General features: G+C 38.2%; 2 protein-coding genes and 1 pseudogene across 18 annotated transcripts in view; 2 read left to right on the forward strand and 1 right to left on the reverse strand.

Annotated features, from left to right (window-relative positions):
• Window positions 1-7,163, reverse strand: part of FAM186A (family with sequence similarity 186 member A) — a 75,842-nt gene extending 68,679 nt beyond the window's left edge. For 4 of the 5 annotated variants that reach the window (XM_042992262.1, XM_042992263.1, XM_042992261.1 and 1 more), the window contains exon 1: window positions 6,865-7,163. In XM_042992262.1, the coding sequence (XP_042848196.1) occupies window positions 6,865-7,035 (171 nt within the window). In that variant the 5' untranslated portion in view covers window positions 7,036-7,163. The remainder of the gene's footprint in view (window positions 1-6,864) is intronic. The other variant, XM_042992265.1, reaches the window with a different exon arrangement.
• Window positions 1,482-2,314, forward strand: LOC102951987 (annotated as a pseudogene).
• Window positions 7,164-7,303: 140 nt separating the features above from the next.
• The window catches only part of LARP4 (La ribonucleoprotein 4), a 66,650-nt gene continuing 52,359 nt past the window's right edge, over window positions 7,304-21,594 (forward strand). For 6 of the 13 annotated variants that reach the window (XM_007073012.3, XM_007073017.3, XM_007073015.3 and 3 more), the window contains exon 1: window positions 10,468-10,626. In XM_007073012.3, coding sequence (XP_007073074.1) covers window positions 10,609-10,626 — 18 coding nt within the window. In that variant the 5' untranslated portion in view covers window positions 10,468-10,608. The other 7 variants (XM_007073014.3, XM_015542078.2, XM_042992267.1 and 4 more) reach the window with 6 other exon arrangements.

The following is a 21,594-nucleotide window of genomic DNA, read 5'->3' on the forward strand; positions in this document are numbered from 1 at the left end:
CAGTTAACCATGATCTCATGGTTTGTGAGTTTGAGCCCCGCATCAGGCTCTGAGCTGTCAGCATGGAGCCTGCTTTGGATCCTCTGTCTCTCTCAAATTAAAAAAAAACAAAAAAGCAAACTTAAATGCACACAGACATAAAAGGAGGAATCAAACTGCCTCTATTAGCATATGATAGGGTTGTCTATGTAGAAACCCCAAGGAATATATGAAGAAAATCTATGAAGACTAGTAACTGGGTTTTATTATACAAGATGCACATACAAAAATGTATTTTATTTGTACATATTAATTGTGAACAATTGAGAATGGAAATAAAAAAACAATACTATTCACAATATAGTATAAAAAAATGTGAAATACTTAGAGACTAACAAAAGATTTGCAAGGTCTAGCACTTGGGAGAAAAATTAGACCTACATAAATACAGAGATATTCTGTGTCCACAGGTCAAAGGACTCAATATTAAGTTCTCAATTCTCCCCTAATTAGGGGATCTATAAATTCAATACAATCCCAATCAAGACACCAGCAGGCTTTTTTCCCCCCAAGTAGAATTTGACAGACTGATTCTAAATTTTGCATGGAAATGAAAAGGGAGAAAGTAGTATGGATAAAGACAGTTTTTAGGTTATGAATGTTTGAGTGCGTCCCTCCAGAAAAAGAAGCCCAAGAAGAGGAAATGGGGATAGAAGGAAGATGTGAGCAAACAAGTTGGGCATAATTGAAAAAGAACAAAATTGGAGAACTAAAAATACATGATTTCAAGAATGATTATAAAACCTCAGTAATCAAAAAAGACACTGCAGTATTAGAATAAAGATAGGGGCTCCTGGGTGGCTCAGTCAGTTGAGCGCCGACTTTGGCTCGGGTCATGATCTCACAGTTCCTGAGTTCGAGCCCCCGGCCGGGCTCTGTACCTACAGCTCAGAGCCTGGAGCCTACTTCAGATTCTGTGTCTCCCTCTCTGTCTGCCCCTTCCCTACTCATGCTTTCTCTCTCTCTCAAAAATAAATAAACATTAAAAAATTAAAAAATATATATAAATAGATCAAGAGAACAGACTAGAGAATCCATAAACTCACACATACATGGTCAATTGATTTTCAATAAAGGTGCAGTGCAATGCAATGGAGATAGGATAGTCTTTTCAACAAATGAATCTAGAATAATTCTTTTTAATGTTTATTTTTGAGAGAGACAGAGTATGAGTGGGGGAGGGGCAGAGAGAAAGGGAGACACAGAATCTGAGGTAGGCTCCAGGCTCTAAGTGGGCAGCACAGAGCCCAACAATGTGGGGCTTGAAATCAGACTACGAGATCATGACCTGAGCCAAAGTCAGAGGCTCAACTGCCTGAGCCACCCAAGAGCCCCTGTTTTGTTTTTGTTTTGTTTGTTTGTTTTGACACCTCAATCAATATCTGATATCATTTACAAAGAAAGATAAAATGAACCATAAAGCCAAGCCCAAAGCCAAAACCATGTTTCACAACCAGTAGGACAATGATGTGACTGTTTGGAGCCCTCAGGGCAGGAATCATCAAATTGAATATGCAATGGAAGCTGTCAAACAAGGTTCAGCCACAGTTGATCTGAAGAAAAAACAAAAAAAACAACACACAGTGTTGGCTGCATTGAAGACAGCATAGTCAGAGCCTGCAGCTCATCAGAAAAAATTCTCCATGTTGACAACCATATTGGTATCTCAGTTGTGGGACTTACTGCTGATGCTAGACTGTTATGTAATTTTATGCACCAGGAGTGTTTGGATTCCAGATTTGTATTTGACAGACCTCTTCCTGCATCTCATCTTGTATCTCTAATTGAAAGCAAGACCCAAATACCAACGCAACGATATGGCCAGAGACCATATGGTGTTGGACTGCTTATTGTTGGTTATGAATATGGGCCCTCACATTTTCCAAACTTGTCTATCTGCTAACTATTTCGACTATAGAGCTATGTCCATTGGAGCTTGTTTTCAATGAGCTCGTACTTACTTGGTGAGACATATGTCTGGGTTTATGGAGTGCAATTTGAATGAACTGGTTAAACATGGTCTGCATGCCTTATAAGAGACACTGCAGAACAGGACTTAACTACAAAGAATGTGTCCATTGGAATTTTTAGTAAAGACTTGGAGTTTACGATTTATGATGATGATGATGTATCTCCATTCCTGGAAGGTCTTGAAGAAAGACCACAGACAAAGGCACAGCCTGCTCAACCTGCTGATGTACCTGCAGAAGAGGCTGATGAACCAATGGAACATTATGTCATAAACCAGTCCTTATGCATGTTATCAAATGTGTAAGAATTCAGGATCATGTACTGATGACAATAATCTATACTTTGCACCAAAATATGCAGGGTCTTATGGTATGTTTTAGGAATCAGTCCAGATGTGAGTTTTTTCCAAGCAACTTCTCTGAAACTACGTAATGGTGTGCATTTTTCTTTGAGAGTGTCTATATAATCATTTTCTAGAAAGTATAATTATTTGTACTAATGTTTTTATACGAAGAGCATAGTGTCTTTGTGGTTTTAAAGACAACTATGAAATAAAATTTTTTCCCTTGCCAAAAAAAAAAAAAAAAAGACACGTTGAACCATAGATGTAAATGTAAAATCTATAAGTATAACTCCTAGAAGAATACATAGGAGAAAATGTTTGTGACCTTGAGTTAGTCAAAGTTTGCTTTGGAAGAAAGAAAACATTGATATATTGGACTAACGAATTTTGTTCTTTGAAAGACACAATTAGTAGAAAAAAAGACAAGTCACAGAATTGGAAAAAATATTTGCAAACCACCTATCTGATAAAAGTTGTAATCAGAAGACATAAAAATACTCAAATCTCAATAATGAGAACATAGACCAATAAACTTTTAAAATATGGTCAAAATATTTGAACTGCTAGAGAAGACATACTGAGTGCAAATAAACTCATGGAAAGTTGCTCAAAATCACTAGTCATTATAAAAATGCAAATTAAAACCATAATGAGATACTATTATATACCTTTTGGAATGGTTAAAATTAAAGATCTAGACTCTCCAAACCTTCAGAGAGTGGAATCTATTATTTTAATTCTTTTTAAATGTTTATTTATTTTTGAGAGAGACACAGAGTGTGAGGGGCAGAGAGAGAGGGAGACACAGAATCTGAAGCAGTCTCCAGGCTCTGAGCCGTCTGTCAGCACAGTGCCTGATGTGGGGCTCGAACTCATGAACTGTGAGATCATGACCTGAGCCGAAGTCAGACACTTAACTGACTGAGCCCCCCAGGTGCCCCTGGAATGATTAAAACTAAAAAGACTGGGGCGCCTGGGTGGCGCAGTCGGTTGAGCGTCCGACTTCAGCCAGGTCACGATCTCGCGGTCCGTGAGTTCGAGCCCCGCGTCAGGCTCTGGGCTGATGGCTCGGAGCCTGGAGCCTGTTTCCGATTCTGTGTCTCCCTCTCTCTCTGACCCTCCCCCGTTCATGCTCTGTCTCTCTCTGTCCCAAAAATAAATAAAAAACGTTGAAAAAAAAAAATTAAAAAAAAAATAAAAAAAAAAAAAATAAAAAAAAAACTAAAAAGACTGAAAACATGAAGTGTTGATAAAGATGTGGAATAATTGAAAACTCATATACTGCTTGTGGGAATATAAAATAGTATAACTACTTTTTAATAGTTTTTATTTAAATTCCAGGTAGTTAACATACAGTGTAATATCATTTTTGGGTGTACAATATAGTCATTCCACACTTCCACAAAACATCTTAATCCTTATCACCTAGGTAAATACCTAGTAGTACAATTGCTGGATCATAGGGTAGTTCTATTTTTAACTTTTTGAGGACTCTCCATACTGTTTTCCAGAGTGGCTACACCAGTATGCATTCCCACCAACAGTGTAAGAAGGTTCCCCTTTCTCCACCTCCTCACCAACACCTGTTGTTTCCTGTGTTGTTAATTGTAGCCATTCTGACTGGTGATATCTCACTGTAGTTTTGATTTGTATTTCCCTGATGATGGTACTGGCACAAAAATAGACACGTAGTTCAGTGGAACAGTATAGAAAAAAACAGAAATGAACCCACAACTATATGGTCAATTTATCTTCAACAAAGCAGGAAAGAATATCTAATGGAAAAAAGATAGTCTCTTCAACAAATGGTATTGGGAAATTGGTCAGCAACATGCAAAAGAATGAAACTGGACCACTTTCTTTTAAAAACATTTTAATAATGTTTTTATTTATTTATTTTTGAAAGAGAGAGAGCTAGCAGGGGAGGGGCACAGAGAAATGGAGGAAGAGAATCTCAAGCAGTCTCTGCATTGTCAGCACAAAACCTGAAGCAGGACATGAACCCACAAACCGTGAGATCATGACCTGAGCCGAAATCAAGAGTCTGAAGCTCAATCAACAGTCATAGGCTTAACTGACTAAGCCACCTAGGCACTCCTGAAACTGAAACACTTTCTTACACCACATGCAAAAATAAATTCAGAATGGATTAAAGACCTAAATATGAGACAGGAAACATCAAAATCCTAGAGGAGAACATAGGCAGTAATTGCTTTGACATCAGCCACAACAACTTCTTACTAGATATGTCTCCTGAGGCAAGGGAAACAAAAGCAAAAAACAAAAACAAACAAACAAACAAAACTATTGGGACTTTATAAAAATAAAAGGCTTCTGCACTGCATAAGAAACAATCAACAAAACTAAAAGGCAACCTACAGAATGGGAGAAGACATTTGCAAATGACATGTCTGATAAAGGGTTAGTATCCAAAATATATAAAGAACTTATAAAACTCGGGGCGCCTGGGTAGCTCACTCAGTTAAGCGTTGGACTTCGGCTCAGGTCATGATCTCGTAGTTTGTGGGTTAGAGCCCCGCATCGGACTCCGTTCTAACAGCTCAGAGCCTGGAGCCTGCTTCAGATTCTGTGCCTCTCTCTCTGGCCCTTTCCCACTCACACTCTGTCTCTCTCTCTTCCTCAAAAAATAAATAAACATTAAAAACAAACCAAAAAAAGAACTTCTAAAACTCAATACCCAAAAAACAAATAAACCAGTTTAAAAACGGTCAGAAGACATGAATAGACATTTTTCCAAAGGAGACATCCAGATAGCCAACAGATATATAACCACTCTTTAACAGTTTGGTAGTTTATTTTAAAATTGAACATTTATGGGGCGCCTGGGTGGCTCAGTCAGTTCAGCGTCCGACTTCGGCTCAGGTCATGATCTCGTGGTCTGTGAGTTCGAGCCCCGCATGGGTCTCTGTGCTGACAGCTCAGAGCCTGGAGCCTGTTTCAGATTCTGTGTCTTCCTCTCTCTCTGACCCTCCCCTGTTCATGCTCTGTCTCTCTCTGTCTCAAAAATAAACGTTAAAAAAAATAAAAATAAAAAAAGAAGTGTTTCCTTCACTAGCCACATTGTGACCTGTGACTTCTTAAAAAAAAAAAAAAGATAAAATCGAACATTTACATACCACGTGACCCAGCCATTCCAACCTAAATATTTACTCCAAAGAAATGAAAGCATAGGTCTACAAAATAAGTCATGAAAAAGTAAACAAACATTCATAGCAGTTTCAGTTGTAACAACCCCAAGTCCAAAGCAACCCAAATGCCCATGCCATGGAGAAATACTCAGCAATAAAAAGAATGAACTATTGGGGCACCTGGGTGGCTCAGTCAGTTAAGTGTCTGACTCTTGATTTTGGCTCAGGTCAAGATCTCATGGTTCATGAGATCAAACCCTGCAGCAAGACCCGCATTGGGCTCTGCACTAACAAGTTTTTTAAACCTTAAAAAAAAAAAAAAAAGAATGAACTATTCATATCAATAAGAATGTGGATGAATCTCAAAATAATTATGCTAAAAGAAAGGAGACAGAAGAAAGTGGATGCTGTATGATTTCACTCTCATAAAATTATTTTAAAATACAAAATAATCTATAGTAAAGAAAGCAGATTGTCAGTTGCCTAGAGATTGGGATGGGGGTGGGGAAGGGTGTGTGGGAGGAATTTTAATGGAGCTTGAAGAAACTTTTCAGGAGTGATGGGTAAGTTCATTATGTTGATTGTGATGAAGGTTTCACAGGTTTTTATGTATATCAAAACTTGTATACTTAAAAAATATACAGTTTATTATGTGTCAATTATATTTCAGTAAAGTTGTTATAAGCAAATACCAGGTTATTGTTCTTTGTTGTGGAGAGTTGGAACAGGAGTAAGTCTATGCGGAGAATGAGAAAGTACAAAAATTTAGCACTCTTTAAACATAGGAAAAAACTTCCCTGAATTAATTTCTTTTAATCTGATTGGCTTTGTTGTATTCTGTTTGACAGACTAAAATGCAGTATAGCCTTAATTATTTGGGGTTTATTGGATTGTTATACTATTTAAGTATTTTGTTCATTGTCCTTGGATTTCTCTTGGCCAACGAAATCCCCTTCCATGAGGTGTTCGGGGGAAATTAAAGAAACTGGAATTCAAACCAAGCTGTTTCTTCTTGTTAACAGCTATTTGACAAAAACTCAGATGAGAACAAATTAAAACTATTGACTGAAATTAGATACTAATATTAGCTGTAGATTTTAATTTTTCTTTCTATCCCAATCACTCAATCGCATGTGTGATTTAATTCTTAAAAGGTTTGATTAATTCTGATAGGAAAGTTAAAGAGATTAACATAAAATTAGAGCTTGTAATCCACAGAGTCAGGTGAAATTGTCATTTGAAATCATAGTTACCTCAAACACAAAGATCATGAAAATAAAATGAGTTCCAAAAAAAATGTAGCTTATCAGTGATCATTAAAAAAGAAAGTTGTAATCTGTAAACTTCTCATTTACTACCTACCTCTCTGGCTCGACAAAGCTGTGCGTGCTCAATTCTAGAGATGACATTCTGTACTGCCAGTGGGATCTCCAGCTTAGGGACCTCTGATTTATATAGGGCTTTTACGGACGTGATGGTGGAATCCACTATTTCTTTTTCTGATTCAGATTCAGTGTCTATCCCACTTTGCATTTTGATAACTATATTGAAAAGTTGAGTGATTTTCTTTTATTTCTTCTCTTCACTGAGTATAGGCAAATGATAATATCCACGAGGAAGCTGGAAGAGGTCTTTCCTGCTCCCAGAGTTTGTGGTCTATCCTGTCACTAATTGGTTGTTAACCATGGTATTCCAGTCCTGGTGATGTCATAATAGATCCATTGTGTCTTCAATAACTCAAACATTTCAAGAGTGCTTACTATATGCAGAGAAGTAGGCATTCTATATGCTGTGATTGGAGAAGGGTGAAGGGGGGTGGGAGGGTAGGAAAGAATAGACAACAGGAACGCTAGAAGAAATAGAAGATACAGTCCTGCTTAAATGAGCTTAAAATCTGGGTGTTAGAATTCAAGATCCAGTATGTCAAATGCAACTCCTGATTCTTCTCTCTTCCTGAGATTTTGCTTAAGAATTTTTAAGCCTGTAATTGATTAGGTGTGCTACAACTTCTTTAACTGCCCCTCAACTTGTCCTAGATCTGTAATTTGGAAGATACTGTTTGGATGAAGATCCCACTCTTTGCACTGCCTAGTTACTCATTTTTTCCAGGAACTTGACTGAAGATTTTGAAATTCCATAGTTGGCTGGAGAAATTGAAGGGAACGCTGGATGCTGCTTTGTAACTGAGAGAGGGGTACTCTGGGCAGCTCTGGGCAGCTCCTTTGATTGCAGAGGAGGTGAAAGGATTTAGGACCCTGGAGCAATTAAAGGAGAGGGTGGTTTTGTTGGCTGTGTAGCTTTTGGTTTTAATTTAAAAAATATGAAACAGTACAGAAAGTAATATAACAAATAGCCATGTGCCTATCACGTAGAATGAACAAATATTAACTTTTTGTAATTAATATTTGCTTCCGAAATTTTTAAATAAAATTAAGCATTGGAGCTAAAGTTGGAGTCCCTTTTGGTGTTCTCCATAGACTCCTTGCTTCCCCTCTGCCACTTTTCAGAAGTAATGACAGTCATGAATTTGAGGTATTTGTGTCTAGTCTCTGTTTATATAGTTTTATTATGTAACTAGGTATAGGTATTCATTAACTATCTAATATCATTAAGATTTTCTACAAATTATGAATGTATAAGTTAATTTCTTTACAGGAACTTCCTATGTTGAGTTCTTGGTGTAAACTTGTAAATTTAAATAATTTATGTGTTCGGTCCTTCAGAAAATGGGAAGCAGGGGATCACAAAATAGTTGTCTTTTAAGAAATCAATCAATATACAGCAAATTAAATATTTTCCCTTCTAATATCCTGCTAAGTTATCCTCTCCTCTGTGTTCCCAAAACACTTTGTAAATTTTCTATTATAGTACTTATCTCATTGAAATGTAACTATTTTGGTCTCTGTCCATTAGCCGGTGAACTTCTCAAAACAAGATGCTGTGTTTTAGTTTTGTGTGTGTGTGTGTGTGTGTGTGTGTGTGTGTTTTAACATTTGACATATTCTTCCTCAGTTTCTCTGCAGAAATTTTCTAAAGTTTGGATATTTCTTATAGTTTCAGATTCAATTTCCATGGAAATTTTTCTAAGCCCCAGAACACTTTCTTTTCTTTTTAGACTGCCCCCCCATCATAAAAATTACTCCCTCCTTTTTCATAATCACAATTATGTCCATTCAACAAAACTAATAATGTTTTCTGAAAGGAGTACAATTAAGAATTTTTAATAAATGTGAAGTTTGATTAAAATATCCATGATTATCCAGCATTTCTTGAAATTACCAATCTAAGTACTTCATTGATAATATTTGATTTTGAGATCCTTAAGTAACTTTTATTTCTTGTGACTTTTTTTACATTGCTTACTTACCCCAGCAGGCATTCACAAAGCAGCCTATATGCTTGTCAGCTAAACTAATTTAGGATTATTGTGCTCTCTCCCTCTCTCATATTTTTTATGCAGCATGGACTTCATCAGCAACTGGAAATGAAGGCTTTTTAAAGCAAAGTTTAAAACCTCTCTTCTTCCCTTTCAATTTGGCAAACACTTGTTGAAAGATACTACTATGTAGCCACTATTATCTCAGACTGTGAAGAAAAATGATAGGGTACCTGTGAAGAAACTAAAAAACAAAACAAAACAAAACAAAAAAAAGAAGAAACAAATTTAAGATAGAATATTTGAGCACTAATAAGGGACATGAAGAAGAAAGGGAGCAGTGTCTTTGGGAAAGCCCTATGGACAGAGAAGGTGATTGACAAATGAAGACATTCCAGATAGGGAAGACACCTTGAGCCATGGCTTTGGAGGTGAGTGTTGGGTTTGTCCTTCAGGGGAAAGGTGAGGAGATTGATTTTATTGAGATGAAGTAATGTTGAGTTTACTGTGGATCAGATTAGGGAGAGGATGGGATACAAGTATCAGGAGTTTGATGGAGGAATTAATTTGGCATCTAAGTGAAAAAGGGAGAAGATTCATTTGAGGTAAAGTAAGGGAGATTACATGGGGTCAAAATGGTAAGGTCTTGAAAGCAAGTAACAGCAGTTTGGTGAAAATGAAACTAATTTAGAAAGATTTTTGAAATAATACACTGGAAAAAATCAGTGGAAAAAAATCAACACATAATTATTTCAAAAGTAAGTGTCTGAACTAGGAAAAAGAAGTAGGACTGATAGGGAGGGCTAAAGCTTATCAGGTATTGCTCAAGATAAAAAGGAATTTGGATCATCTAACAGAAAAGTATAAAGATGATTTTTAAAATTTTGTTTTTATTGTACTTCATTTAACATGACAGAACATCAATGAAGAGGCTATCCATACTGTTATTAAGTAGCATAGATGTGGATACCTGATGTAAGTAAAGGGCAAAGTTCTTTAAAGGTGTGCCTAGGGGAAACCCGCCCTCCTACAGGGTTCCTTCAAGTGTAAAAAAGGGGGGATAAAACCTATTGCATAAGGTCTTTTTAAAGATTAATTCACATAAGATACCTAGGATAATGCCAGGCACATAGTAAGCTTTTAATATACAGCAGCGGCTATTAATATATTTACTATTAGATCTGCTTGCTTTTTTTTCTTCTCGACTTTGTTTCTGCGAGAGTTACCACCTTTTCGGAAAGATTGGGCGTCTGTCCAGTACCCCTCACACAAACTTGCCGTTTTATCAGATCTAGATTTTGAACTATGAAGACTGCGTAATTGTTATAGCGGTAGTACCCGTCCCTTTGGCGGGGGATAAAATGCGTAGAATTTTTTCACACCCCCGTGGTACAGAATGGCGTCTTCCTCTGATCGCTTCCCTCCTCCCCCCAGGCCTGGTGATAGTACATCCCATCCTGCTGCTGGAAAAGGTAGCGCAAAAGTTGAGCGCGCCGAGGGGGTGTCTCTTCTCCCGGAAGCAATTGTTTTCTAGAACCGGAAACAGTTGCTCTTTCAAGGGAGGTGGGACTGGGCGGGTCGGGCCGCAGCGGCTGACGGCGGGGGAGGAGCCGGGTCCACTGCCGGGTGGAGGGGCCAGGCGAGTGTCCTTATCCTAGCGATTGGGGCTCGGGCCTGTAAGCCCGTTGGAGTCGCGGCAGCGAGAACGATTGGGCCGAGCGGAGGAAGACATGTTGCTCTTCGTGGAGGTGAGTGGACTTGGTAATGTCGCCCAGCTGTGAGGAGAGCAGGAGTGTGGAGGCGCCGGCCGGTCCCACCGCCATGTGACTTTCCAGGCCGTACACGCCGCGGAACCGGCAGATAGGCTGACACAGCACCTGGGCCGTGCAGGCCTGCGGCTCCCCTCTGCGCTCTCGCAACACTTTAGGAAGCTGTGGGAAGTGAGGGCCGTAGTGGGAGAGAACTGAAGGTGGAGAATCGAGGCTTGTCTGGTGTGGCGTGAGGGTCTGAGGAAGGGGGAAATGTCCCATATGGACCTCCGAGAGGAGGCAAACAGGCCGGGGGTGGGGGGGGGGCGGGGGCGGAGTCTACGGAGAAAAGGGTAATCAGGTGGGCGCGTGGGTGGGGGGGGGGGGGGGGGCGAGGTCTCGCGGGGCCCTCTGGGAGGGAAGCAAGCAACATGTGGGGCCGCGGAGGGAGGAAGGTGAAATTCTGTATAAGTATGTTGAAGAGAAAGTTGAAAGCTGCTTCTTAGCACCCCCCCACCAAATTTTGTTTGGTCTCCGTCCCTAAGTCTCTGGAACGTTCTGTGGGTGGAAAGCGAATTACTGTGAACGGAGGAGACGCCAATAGGCTTTGGAAGCCTTGAAAGGCACCGCTTTGACCTTTTGTAAAAGTTACTCAGGCAGTGGCTCCGTGATGAGGGGTTGGTTTTATGAACGGATAAAAGCCCTTATACAAGGAAAATTCCAAGAATGAGAACAGCCTAGTCTGGGGAAAGCCGGTTTTTATATGTTGTTTAACAATGGAACTACTTTTATTTTAACTGGAACGTCTGCTGCTGGCCTATTTTGGTTTTGAAGGTGGTGGATACCTGCCTTCCACAAATACGAGGTTTAATTTCTCTTATTTCTGTCTTTCTCTTGTGTGCAGTGAGCATCAGCTGACTGCCTGGCTAATGCTTTGAGTAGATTCCAGATCATATTGTTCTTGCATTGTGAAAACGTCAAACCAGCAAAGCTGCAACTTCGCAACTTGGCACTTGTTAACTATGCCCATAAAAAGAATCTTTTCAATGAGGGAGGGAATTTACAGGTTGTATAATTGATCGAGAAGCCGGGCCAGTCTGTGGCAGGTTTTTTTTCCGGAGGGAGGGATGGATCTTACTCCGTAGTATTCCGGCATAAAGTAAATACATGGTTTAATTTTTTTTTTTTGTTTTGTTTTAAATCTGACAACTGTTTTAAATCTGATAAATTTGAGATCTTTACATTGGGTTTTAAAGAGACAGCTACCTTACAGTATGTCCAGCATTGGTAACAGACATTCATTGGAATATTCCAAGTAAATCATGAAAAGACTTGAAATTACTGAACCCATTCTGTTTACCGTTTTTTATCCTCATTGTAGGTTTTTTGTTTTTTGGGGGTTTTTTTTTGCTTTTGGGTTTTTGTTTTTTGTTTTGTAGGATAAGAAATCAATATGATTTTAAACAGTGCCACTTTGTATTAGGAGCATTGTGCCATGCAAATGCTTTAGGTTTTAAGTGTGTATGTGTTCTGCTGGGCAAGTGAATGTGAAGTTTTACTTACATGAACATGAATTCCAAAATAAACTTTTGAGTTCCAAATTGATTCCTTTGGCTTTGTTAAAATGTGATCTTTAATAAGAGCTCTGTTTATTGAGTGTTTAAGCTAGCTCTTCTCCTTTCTCAAAACAACTGCAGCGTTTTACAGATGAGAAAACTGAGGCGGAGGGGCGCTTGGGTGGCTCAGTGGGTTAAGCGTCCAACTTCAGCCCAGGTCATGATCCCACGCTTTGTAGGTTCGAGTCCCACGTCAGGCTCTGTGCTGACAGCTCGGAGCCTAGAGCCTGCTTCGGATTCTGTGTCTCCCTCTCTCTCTGCCCCTCCCCTGCTTGCATTCTGTCTCTCAAAAATAAATAAATATTAAAAACAAACAAAGCTGAGGTGGAGAGGTTAATAACGTAGAAGTAAAGTAGTGGATTTAGGATTTAGATACAGGTCATTCTAATGTCAAATCTTGTCTCTTATTAAACTGTTACATGAAATTAATATTTCCATTAATCATTTTCTTTGTGAATCAGTGTGTGGTTTTTAATTTTTCTCCTATGAGTTATTGAAAACAATGTCACTAAACATTTGGGGCTGAATATATGGTATTAAAATAAAAAAAACAACACACTGGTCATTTTGTGTTTACTCATATTTGATCCTTATAACTATAGGAATAACTGTAAGATTTAGAAATTATTCTGAGTGAACCAAAGCTCAGTGTGATGTCTAAGGTCATTCAGGTGGGGGGCAAATTATGTGGGGGGCTAAACTCTGAAGTCTGGCATCTAGAACACAAGTCTCTGACTCCAGAACTTATTTTTTGCACTTTCCCCTAAGCCAGGGATCCTTAATCTGGGTCCTTAGATAAACTTAAGGAAGTCAGTGAACTTTGCTGAGGAAAAAAAAATTGCCTGTTTATTTTCACTAGCTTCTAATTAAAATCTAGAATTGAAAATAATGGAAATTTCAATGGATGCTACAAGAAATATTTTCATATATTGCAGTTTTTGCATGTATCTTGAAATACTGTTCATTAGTCCTTGTTACTGTATGTTTAAAAATCTTGTTATTTAGGGGTGCCTGGGTGGCTGAGTCCCAGCTCAGGTCATGACCTCACAGTTCCATGAGTTCGTGCTCCATGTTGAGCTCTGTGCTGACAGCTCAGCCTGGAGCCTGCTTCATTCTGTCTCTTCCTCTGTCTCTGCCCCTCCCCCGCTGGTGCTTTTTCTCTCTCCCCCTCCCCCTCCCTCCCTCTCTCTCTCTCTCTCTCTCTCTGTCTCTCTCAAAAATAAACAGTAAAAAAATGTTTTTTAATCTTGTTATTTAATGCATCGGTAAAGCACATTTATTACTAAAGTAGAGGGACGCCTGGGTGGCGCAGTCGGTTGAGCGTCCGACTTCAGCCAGGTCAGGATCTCGCGGTCCGTGGGTTCGAGCCCCGCGTCGGGCTCTGGGCTGATGGCTCGGAGCCTGGAGCCTGTTTCCGATTCTGTGTCTCCCTCTCTCTCTGCCCCTCCCCCGTTCATGCTCTGTCTCTCTCTGTCCCAAAAATAAATAAAATAAAAATAAAAAAAATTGTTTATTACTAAAGTAGAAATTTTAAAATATTTTGGTAACTGTAACATTATTGGTTAATTTTGTGATTCTGTGCATTTTAAAACTTAAAAAACATATTCTGAGAAGAGATCTGTAGGTTGATTGGACTACCAAAGAGGTCCATGGCCCAAGAGAGGTTAAGAACCACTTTACTATAAACCAGGTTGCTTATGGATCATCTCTGGTGGGACTTCTCTAATCTGGAATCAGGAGTCCTTTGCCGTTGTGTTCAAAATTTTGTGTGCATTCTTCTTGAAAGACCCTAGCTTAACTAATTTATAACTGGAAAATAAATGGGATAGATAATAGTAATGATAGTACCACTATAATAATAGTGGTGTACACCTTTGTTGTGCTTACTATGTGTCAGACCTGTTAACTGTTTTTGCATGTATACATTTGTTCAAACCTGCCTGTGAGATAGGTAGAATTGTTATCTCCATTTTAGAGATAAACTAAGGCACAGAGAATATAAGAAACTTGCTCAGGATTATACAGTTAGTGAATATTGAAGCTAGAATTAGAATCTAGCTACACTGCAATAGAAATCTATAGGCAGACAGGGAATCCTATTTTAAGTAGCACTTAGATGTAACTTTTTTTAAACTTAGTCTTGCAAAGGGCTGTATTGACTTTAGTTTATTGGTTTTTTTCTCTGTTCTGAAGGAGACAGATACAGTGTCTGGCTTTCTGAGAAGAGGTAAAAATGTTTGGATAATTCATAAATAAACATTTAAAAATTTTTTCAACAACAAAATGAGGGGGGCCTGGATGGCTCAGTCAGTTAAGTGTCCAACTTTGGCTCAGCGGTTCGTGAGTTCGGCCCGTGCATCAGGCTCTGCTGACAGATCAGAGCCTGGAGCCTGCTTCAGATTCTGTGTCTCCTCCTCTCTCTGCCCCTCCCCCACTCACGCTCTGTCTCTTTCTCAAAGATAGATAAAACATAAAAATATAAAAAATGAAAAAATAAAATACAGATAACACAGGGGCGCCTGGTGGCTCAGTCAGTTAAGCTTCCAGCTCTTGGTTTTGGCTCAGGTCATGTCTCACAGTTCCACTTGGGATTCTCTCTCCCCTTCTCTTTCTGCCTCTCCCTCTTGCATGCTCTGTCTCCCAAAATAAATAAACTTTAAAAAATAACTGAAATATAAAATACAGAAAATTGAATTATCATAACCATCGTTAAGTGTATGTGTAGTTCTGGGTTGTTAAGTACATTTACATTGTTGTGCAGCCATCATCCACATCCAGAATTCATCTTACAAAACTGAAACTGTACACATTAAACAATAACTGCCCATTTCCCTCTTTCTCCAGCTCTTACATAATTTTAAAAATAATTTATCTGATTCCTAAAGTTTTTTTCTTTTTTTAGGTAATATTTTAAATTTTCGGTTAACCTTAGAATTTGAGATAAGTGGGATAATTTACCTAGGTAATTTTCATTTGTTTTATAGTAATCATAATGTGCCTTTCTTTTTTTTTTTTAATGTTTATTTTTGAGAGAGAGAGAGCACACAGGCGAGTGAGCAGGGAGGGGAAGAGAGAGGTCGGACACTTAACTGACTGTGCCACTCAGGCCCCCCATAATGTTGTGCCTTTCACCCCAGCTACAGTACTGTTTTTTCCTGTTAATTTAAATTTGTTTATTAAAAGTTATTAGATGACTGAAAATGGTTTTTTAAAAAATGACTCAGAAGAAAAAAGTGCCTAAACAAGTTTTGAAATGATTGCCAAGAGAAGTTATAAATGAGTGAATAGTGGTTTTTGAACAACTTGGTTTTGGAATATTTATTGGAGGTAGATGCAGAATTTATTTATTTATTATTATTATTTTTTTAAATGTTTTATTTACTTTTGAGACAGAGACAGGCAGAGCATGAGCAGGGGAGGGGCAGAGAGAGAAGGAAACACAGAATCTGAAGCAGGCTCCAGGCTCTGAGCTGTCAGCACAGAGCCTGACGCGGGGCTTGAACTCACAAACCACAAGATCATGACCTGAGCTGAAGTCGGACGCTTAACCAACTGAGCCACCCAGGCGCCCCTAGATGCACAATTTAAACACGAATAAAAATATTGTCAAGTAGAATATTTTCAGATGCAATGGACTGAAAATGAAGTAGGAATTGTTGAAATGTGAAAAGTAGAATAAAATTCTTAGAAATGAACATAAAGATGTAAAAGTACCTTATGGTGCTTTAAATTACAATGAACTGGTTCTGAAAAACTAGAAGCTAGGGATATTGATATTCAACTATTTTGTATCAGTGTGGGTTTGTTTGGGCTATCAGGCAGTTCTGTATTACTTCCCAGCTAACGGAATTGATCCTTAATTCTAGATGTGAACGTTTTTCTTTTTTTTTTTTTTTTTTTTATTTTTTATTTATTTTTGAGACAGAGACAGAGCATGAACAGGGGAGGGTCAGAGAGAGGGAGACACAGAATCTGAAACAGGCTCCAGGCTCTGAGCTGTCAGCACAGAGCCCGATGCGGGACTCGAACCCACGGACCGCGAGATCATGACCTGAGCCGAAGTCGGCCGCTTAACCGACTGAGCCACCCAGGCGCCCTAGATGTGAACGTTTTTCAAATCTGTGATTTTGTTCTTCTACCTGGGAGCTTAAAAGATTTTGGGGGTGCCTGGGTGGCTCAGTCAGTTAAGCATCTGACTCTTGATTTCAGTTCAGGTCATGATTTCATTTCATGGCTCATGAGTGAGTTCGAGTCCCGAGTCGGGCTCTGTGTTGACAGGGCAGAGCCTACTTGGTATTCTCTCTCTCTCCTTCTCTCTCTGCCCCTTCTTCTCTCGTGTACACACACACACACACACTCTCTCTCTCTCTCTCTCTCTCTCACTCACTCACTCACTCTGTCTCTCTCTCAAATAAATTAAAAAAAAAAAAAAAAAAAAAAGAGTTTGACCCTGTAGTTGAAATGGGGTCTCAGTCTTTACTACAGAGGAGCGGAAAGTGGAGGAGGTTGAGAAACTCTAGTTCAGCTATCATTGTGAAGTCATAAAAAAAAGATTTTTAACCTCCTGTTTGAAGATCCTTAACTGAACATGGAAACTGACTCTTTAGCTCTGAAGGTGTTCATAGTATTTTTATTTGTTTCTGTATTCGTGTTTTGCTTAAATTTTGTTTTCTTTAACGTTTAATTCTTGAGGGTGGTTTCTAGGCTTGAAAACATTGTAAACTTTTGTATTATGCCCAGTGATTTTTCTGTAAGCGTTTTGGAATCCTAGGTTCAAATGTTAGTTATATGACCTTAGACAAGTGACAACTTGTGGGAGCCTCAAGTTCCTATCTGTAATTTGGGAATAATAATCTTTTCAGACAAAGTCAGGTAGTTCATGATGTTTATGGTGTTTATGTATTAAGCCTTGTAACACAATTTAGAGATGGGCTTGACCCACAACTATCATTTGATCATCATAGCTATTCTATTGTGATGTAAATCGTCCAGTATGTAAATGGTAGGCTTCCAAAATTACTGAAATTTGTGCTTGATTTGTTGAACATTTTTGGAAAATTTATTAAAACTACATGATAATGGCACTGGTAACTGTAAAAATTGATTTAAGAGATACCAGGGTGTATAATACAGCCACCTGGGGTGGCTCAGTTGGATGAACGTCTTGACTTTGATTCAGGTCATGATCTCGCAGTTCATGAGTTCAAGCCCCACGTTCGTGTTCTCTCTCTCTCTCTCTCTCTCTCTCTCTCTCTCTCTGCCCCTCCCCTGCTCAGGCTCTGTCTCTCAGAAGTAAATAAACATTAAAAGAAAAAGGAGATATATACCTTTAAAAAAAAAAAAGAGAGATACCTTTTTGAGTTCTAATTCAGCCTTGTTACTAATTTACACTGATTCTGGGTAAGCCAAACAGAGTAATTATCTTATTTTAAATTTTTTATGGTTTAAGAGTATACTTTTAATTGGGCAGGTAAAAGTCTTAAAACAAGAATGAGGTTTGCAGTATGTTAAAATACAGATTCATTTATATGCAAAATTTAAAGGAATACAAATGATAAAATGCAAATAGGTGATTTGTATTTCCTCTTTTAGAAAGAAATTTTTTTCTAATGTACAAGTATAGGTAAATGTAAGGAAAAGAAACTTTTGAATGTCATATACTCATGTCTCTTTTCTTGTCTGTTAAGTTGTAACAGAGCCACATTTTTAAGGCAAACTTTAGTTCAGGAAATATCTCTTTATTTATAAATGACTGGCTCTACCTAAACCAAAGACAGAGGGGGGTACTTCAGGTGAATATTTCTAGAGGTAGGATATGAACTGTAGACTTAAAGCCAGACTCCGAGGATGAGGAGTTGGGTTTGGTTTGGTTTATATATTACTGAGGCAAGAGAAAAGCATTTTCTGTGTCAAAGCAGAAAAGTCAGGAGTAATCCAGGGTTTGTGTTGTACGTAGTTGGCCAGTATTTCATCCTATTAGTTTTGGAAACTATAAAATAGGTAGTGTGATCACATCTCCCATTTTGCCCTAAGTAGTTATAACGTACACCTGTTTTCTGGAACAAATGTGCCACCCTGTTTCATTCTCAAAAACGTCCTGATTTGTATGATAACTTTTAATTTTTCAGAAGAGACAAGGAATTAACTGTGTGCTTATTGGCAGTTCCCCCCCCCATCACTACCACAGTGCACATAAGTTGGTACTAAAATATTTGTTGTTGAATTGCCTATGAGAAATGTAAATTTGTAGGATTTACAAAAATTTGCTGTTAAGCAAGGTAAGAGAAATACAGGATTATTCTAGCCTTTTGAGCTAAGCAAAGGAAAAAATAGGGCAGTCATTAATAATAATAAGATACATTTATCTACAAGGTTGCGTAAACAAGTGGTTAAGAACAGTGCACTGGGGACAGGCTGCTGTTCAGGCTCTGCCCCTTTCTAGTTGTATGACCTTAAGCAGGTTGTTTCACCTCTGTTTATCCGTTTTCTTACGTATAAATTGAGGATAGTACTAATATATGAGTATAATGTTAACATATCACATAAGGTTATTAAGATTGACAGTTAATGTAAAGTACTTAGAGTAGTATCTGGTATATAATAAACATTACACATGAGCTGTTGCTTTCATATACACTTATGAAAAACTCTCATTTCAGTTTTCTGGTCATTTTCATTTGAAAATAACAGACTGCTGACTTTACACGTTTTTGAAAAGGATTATTTTTTATTTTTAATTTAAAAAATTTTTAATGTTTATTTATTTTTGAGAGATAGAGAGAGCACAAGTGGGGGAAGGGGCAGAAAGAGAGGGAGACACAGAATCCCAAGCAGGCTCCGGGCTCTGAGCTGTCAGCACAGAGCCCCATGCGGGGCTTGAACCCACGAACTGTGAGATCATGACCTGAGCTGAAGTCGGACTGTTAACTGACTTGAGCCACCCAGGTGCCCCTGAAAAGGGTTATTTCGATATTTAATATTGATATTTGAAGTTGGGGGATTTTTAAAATTTCATTTGTGCAGTTAACCATTGGCTTGATCAGATGACAATTTGAAGTAAAATGGCTCAGTATGTCTAGGACTATTTAAATTATGTAAAAAAAAAAAGTGCATTATAAAATGCAAGATCCCTGGATTCTTATGCACAGAATTTGAGAAACACTTGTTCAGCATTTATTCATCCATCGATTCATTTAGCAAATGTTGTTTGTTGGCCTCCTGTGTGCTAATCATTGTTCAAGGTGCTAGAGAGCAGTTGACTGGTTTACCTTACACAAAGTCACCACCATTGTGGAGCTTGCTGACAAAATAATTCAGGTAAAGAAAAGTGCTTTGTGATAGAGGGTAAATTTTATTGCATAAACTGCCATGAATATTACTTTTTTTTTTTTTTTTTTTTACCAAAAATTAACTGTGGCCCTGGGATAGAAAATTACCTTGATCCTGAGGTAGAAATTAGTGCAGAGCTGCATTGACTTCTGCCCTCAGAACCCTATTAAGCTGGTGGTGTATCCATATTTTCTGGGTTATTAGCTAGTCTAGGCAGAACTAAACCAGGGATCATTTGGCTTGGTGAGGAGGTCTATTATATTCCTTAGGTAGTATATAACTGGTTGTCTTAAAGTTTTCTCTGAGGTAACTAACTGTAGTGTAGTGGCTAAGAGCCACTGTAAAAATGTATTGGCAGACTCTCCCTACTGCTGAGGTGAAATCCTGCCTCTGCTTTATTCGCTTTGCAACATTGGGCAGATTACTTAAAAAAAAAATTTTTTTTTAACATTTATTTATTTTTGAGAGACAGACAGAGGCAGAGTATGAGCAGGGAAGGGGCAGAGAGAGAGGGAGACACAGAATCCAAAGCAGGCTCTAGGCTCCAAGCTGTCAGCACAGAGCCCGATGCGACGCGGGGGCCCGAACCCACAAACCGCGAGATCATGACCTGAGCCGAAGTCGGGTGCTCAACCGACTGAGGCACCCAGGTGCCCCTGGGCAGATTACTTTTAGGTAAAATAACTTTTTTCTTATCTGCAAAATGTGTATGATAAAAATATTTAACTGAAGTTGTTAATGAAGATAAATTGAGTGTTCTAAATTAATTTAAATTAATTAATTTAAATTAATTAATTAATTAAACTAAATTAAATGTTAGTTGTTGTTCTTCTCTGTCAGAATGGGTGAAAAATTTCCAGTTTAATTTTCCATTTTTATTTTTCATGAAATACCCCTAAGCATCTTCTAGTAGGACCCTGAAGTTTGTATTGGATGAAATGACAGGTGTTTTGTGTCTTTTTTTTTTTTTTTTTTTTTAAGTACTTGTAATTTAGTGGTCTTCTCAATATTGGAGATAAAATTAAACCTGGATGATTGACTTGCTTGAAGCAAATTTAATCAGTTTATATACTTTATTTTTCAGTATTTGTAGGGTTAATTGACATGGGATTTCTATTTTCTGATAGTAAATAGGTAAGTGAAACAAATGGTTATGTATGACCAAAGACATGGTTTTACCACATTCATGATGACTGTTTCGGACTCCTGTTACCTTAAAACTGCTTATATGAGCGGAAGGTATCATTTTTGCCATGAACTTGATGTCTCTCATTTTTCCCTTCATTTTTATCTCTTCCCACCCACATAGGATAAATAAAATGGCATAAAATGGACCAATAATGAAGACCACTTTTGGCTTATTTGGTGATGACATATATTGCTTAGAAATAGAGGTGGTGATTTTTCTGTCAGTTTTATGGACTGACAATTTGGATGTTTTTGTGGTGATTTTGGCAGATAGTTTCCAAGTCCAGTTGTACAGTTTATATCCTTTGATAGATGTTTTATGTGACTGTGTAGCTCAGGGGCTTCTGGTTCTGTGGAAGAAAAGGATTTTGATGGAATTCTTTAGACAAAGTTAACCAAACATGGTTATCAAGAATTAAAATGAGAAAATAAGTCATTGTTGCAGTTATCTGCCTTGTCAGATTCATTACTGTGTTTTAAAAACTTTATTCTAGAAAAACACAACAACTTCTTTTGTTGGACGTTTTCAGTTTCTAATTTTTCTTTATGTGGAGTAATTCTATATAGGACACTCTTGTATATAAAGCCTTTATGTTAAAATCCACTGCAGTAGGTCAAAGAGTGAACATTTTAAAAGTTTTTTGAATCAGCATTGACAAATTGCTTCCCAAAAGTCTTAGGACAGTTTTTACTCTTGCCCAGTTTACTGTATCTTTGTCAGCATCGGGCATCCCAATTTATAAAAATTCACCATTTGGATTAAAATGAAATAATTGTGGGGCACCTGGGTGGCTCAGTCGGTTAAGCATCTGACTTCAGCTCAGGTCACGATCTC

Source organism: Panthera tigris, chromosome B4 (genome assembly GCF_018350195.1).
Source record: "Panthera tigris isolate Pti1 chromosome B4, P.tigris_Pti1_mat1.1, whole genome shotgun sequence".
NCBI classification, from domain to species: Eukaryota; Metazoa; Chordata; class Mammalia; order Carnivora; family Felidae; genus Panthera; species Panthera tigris.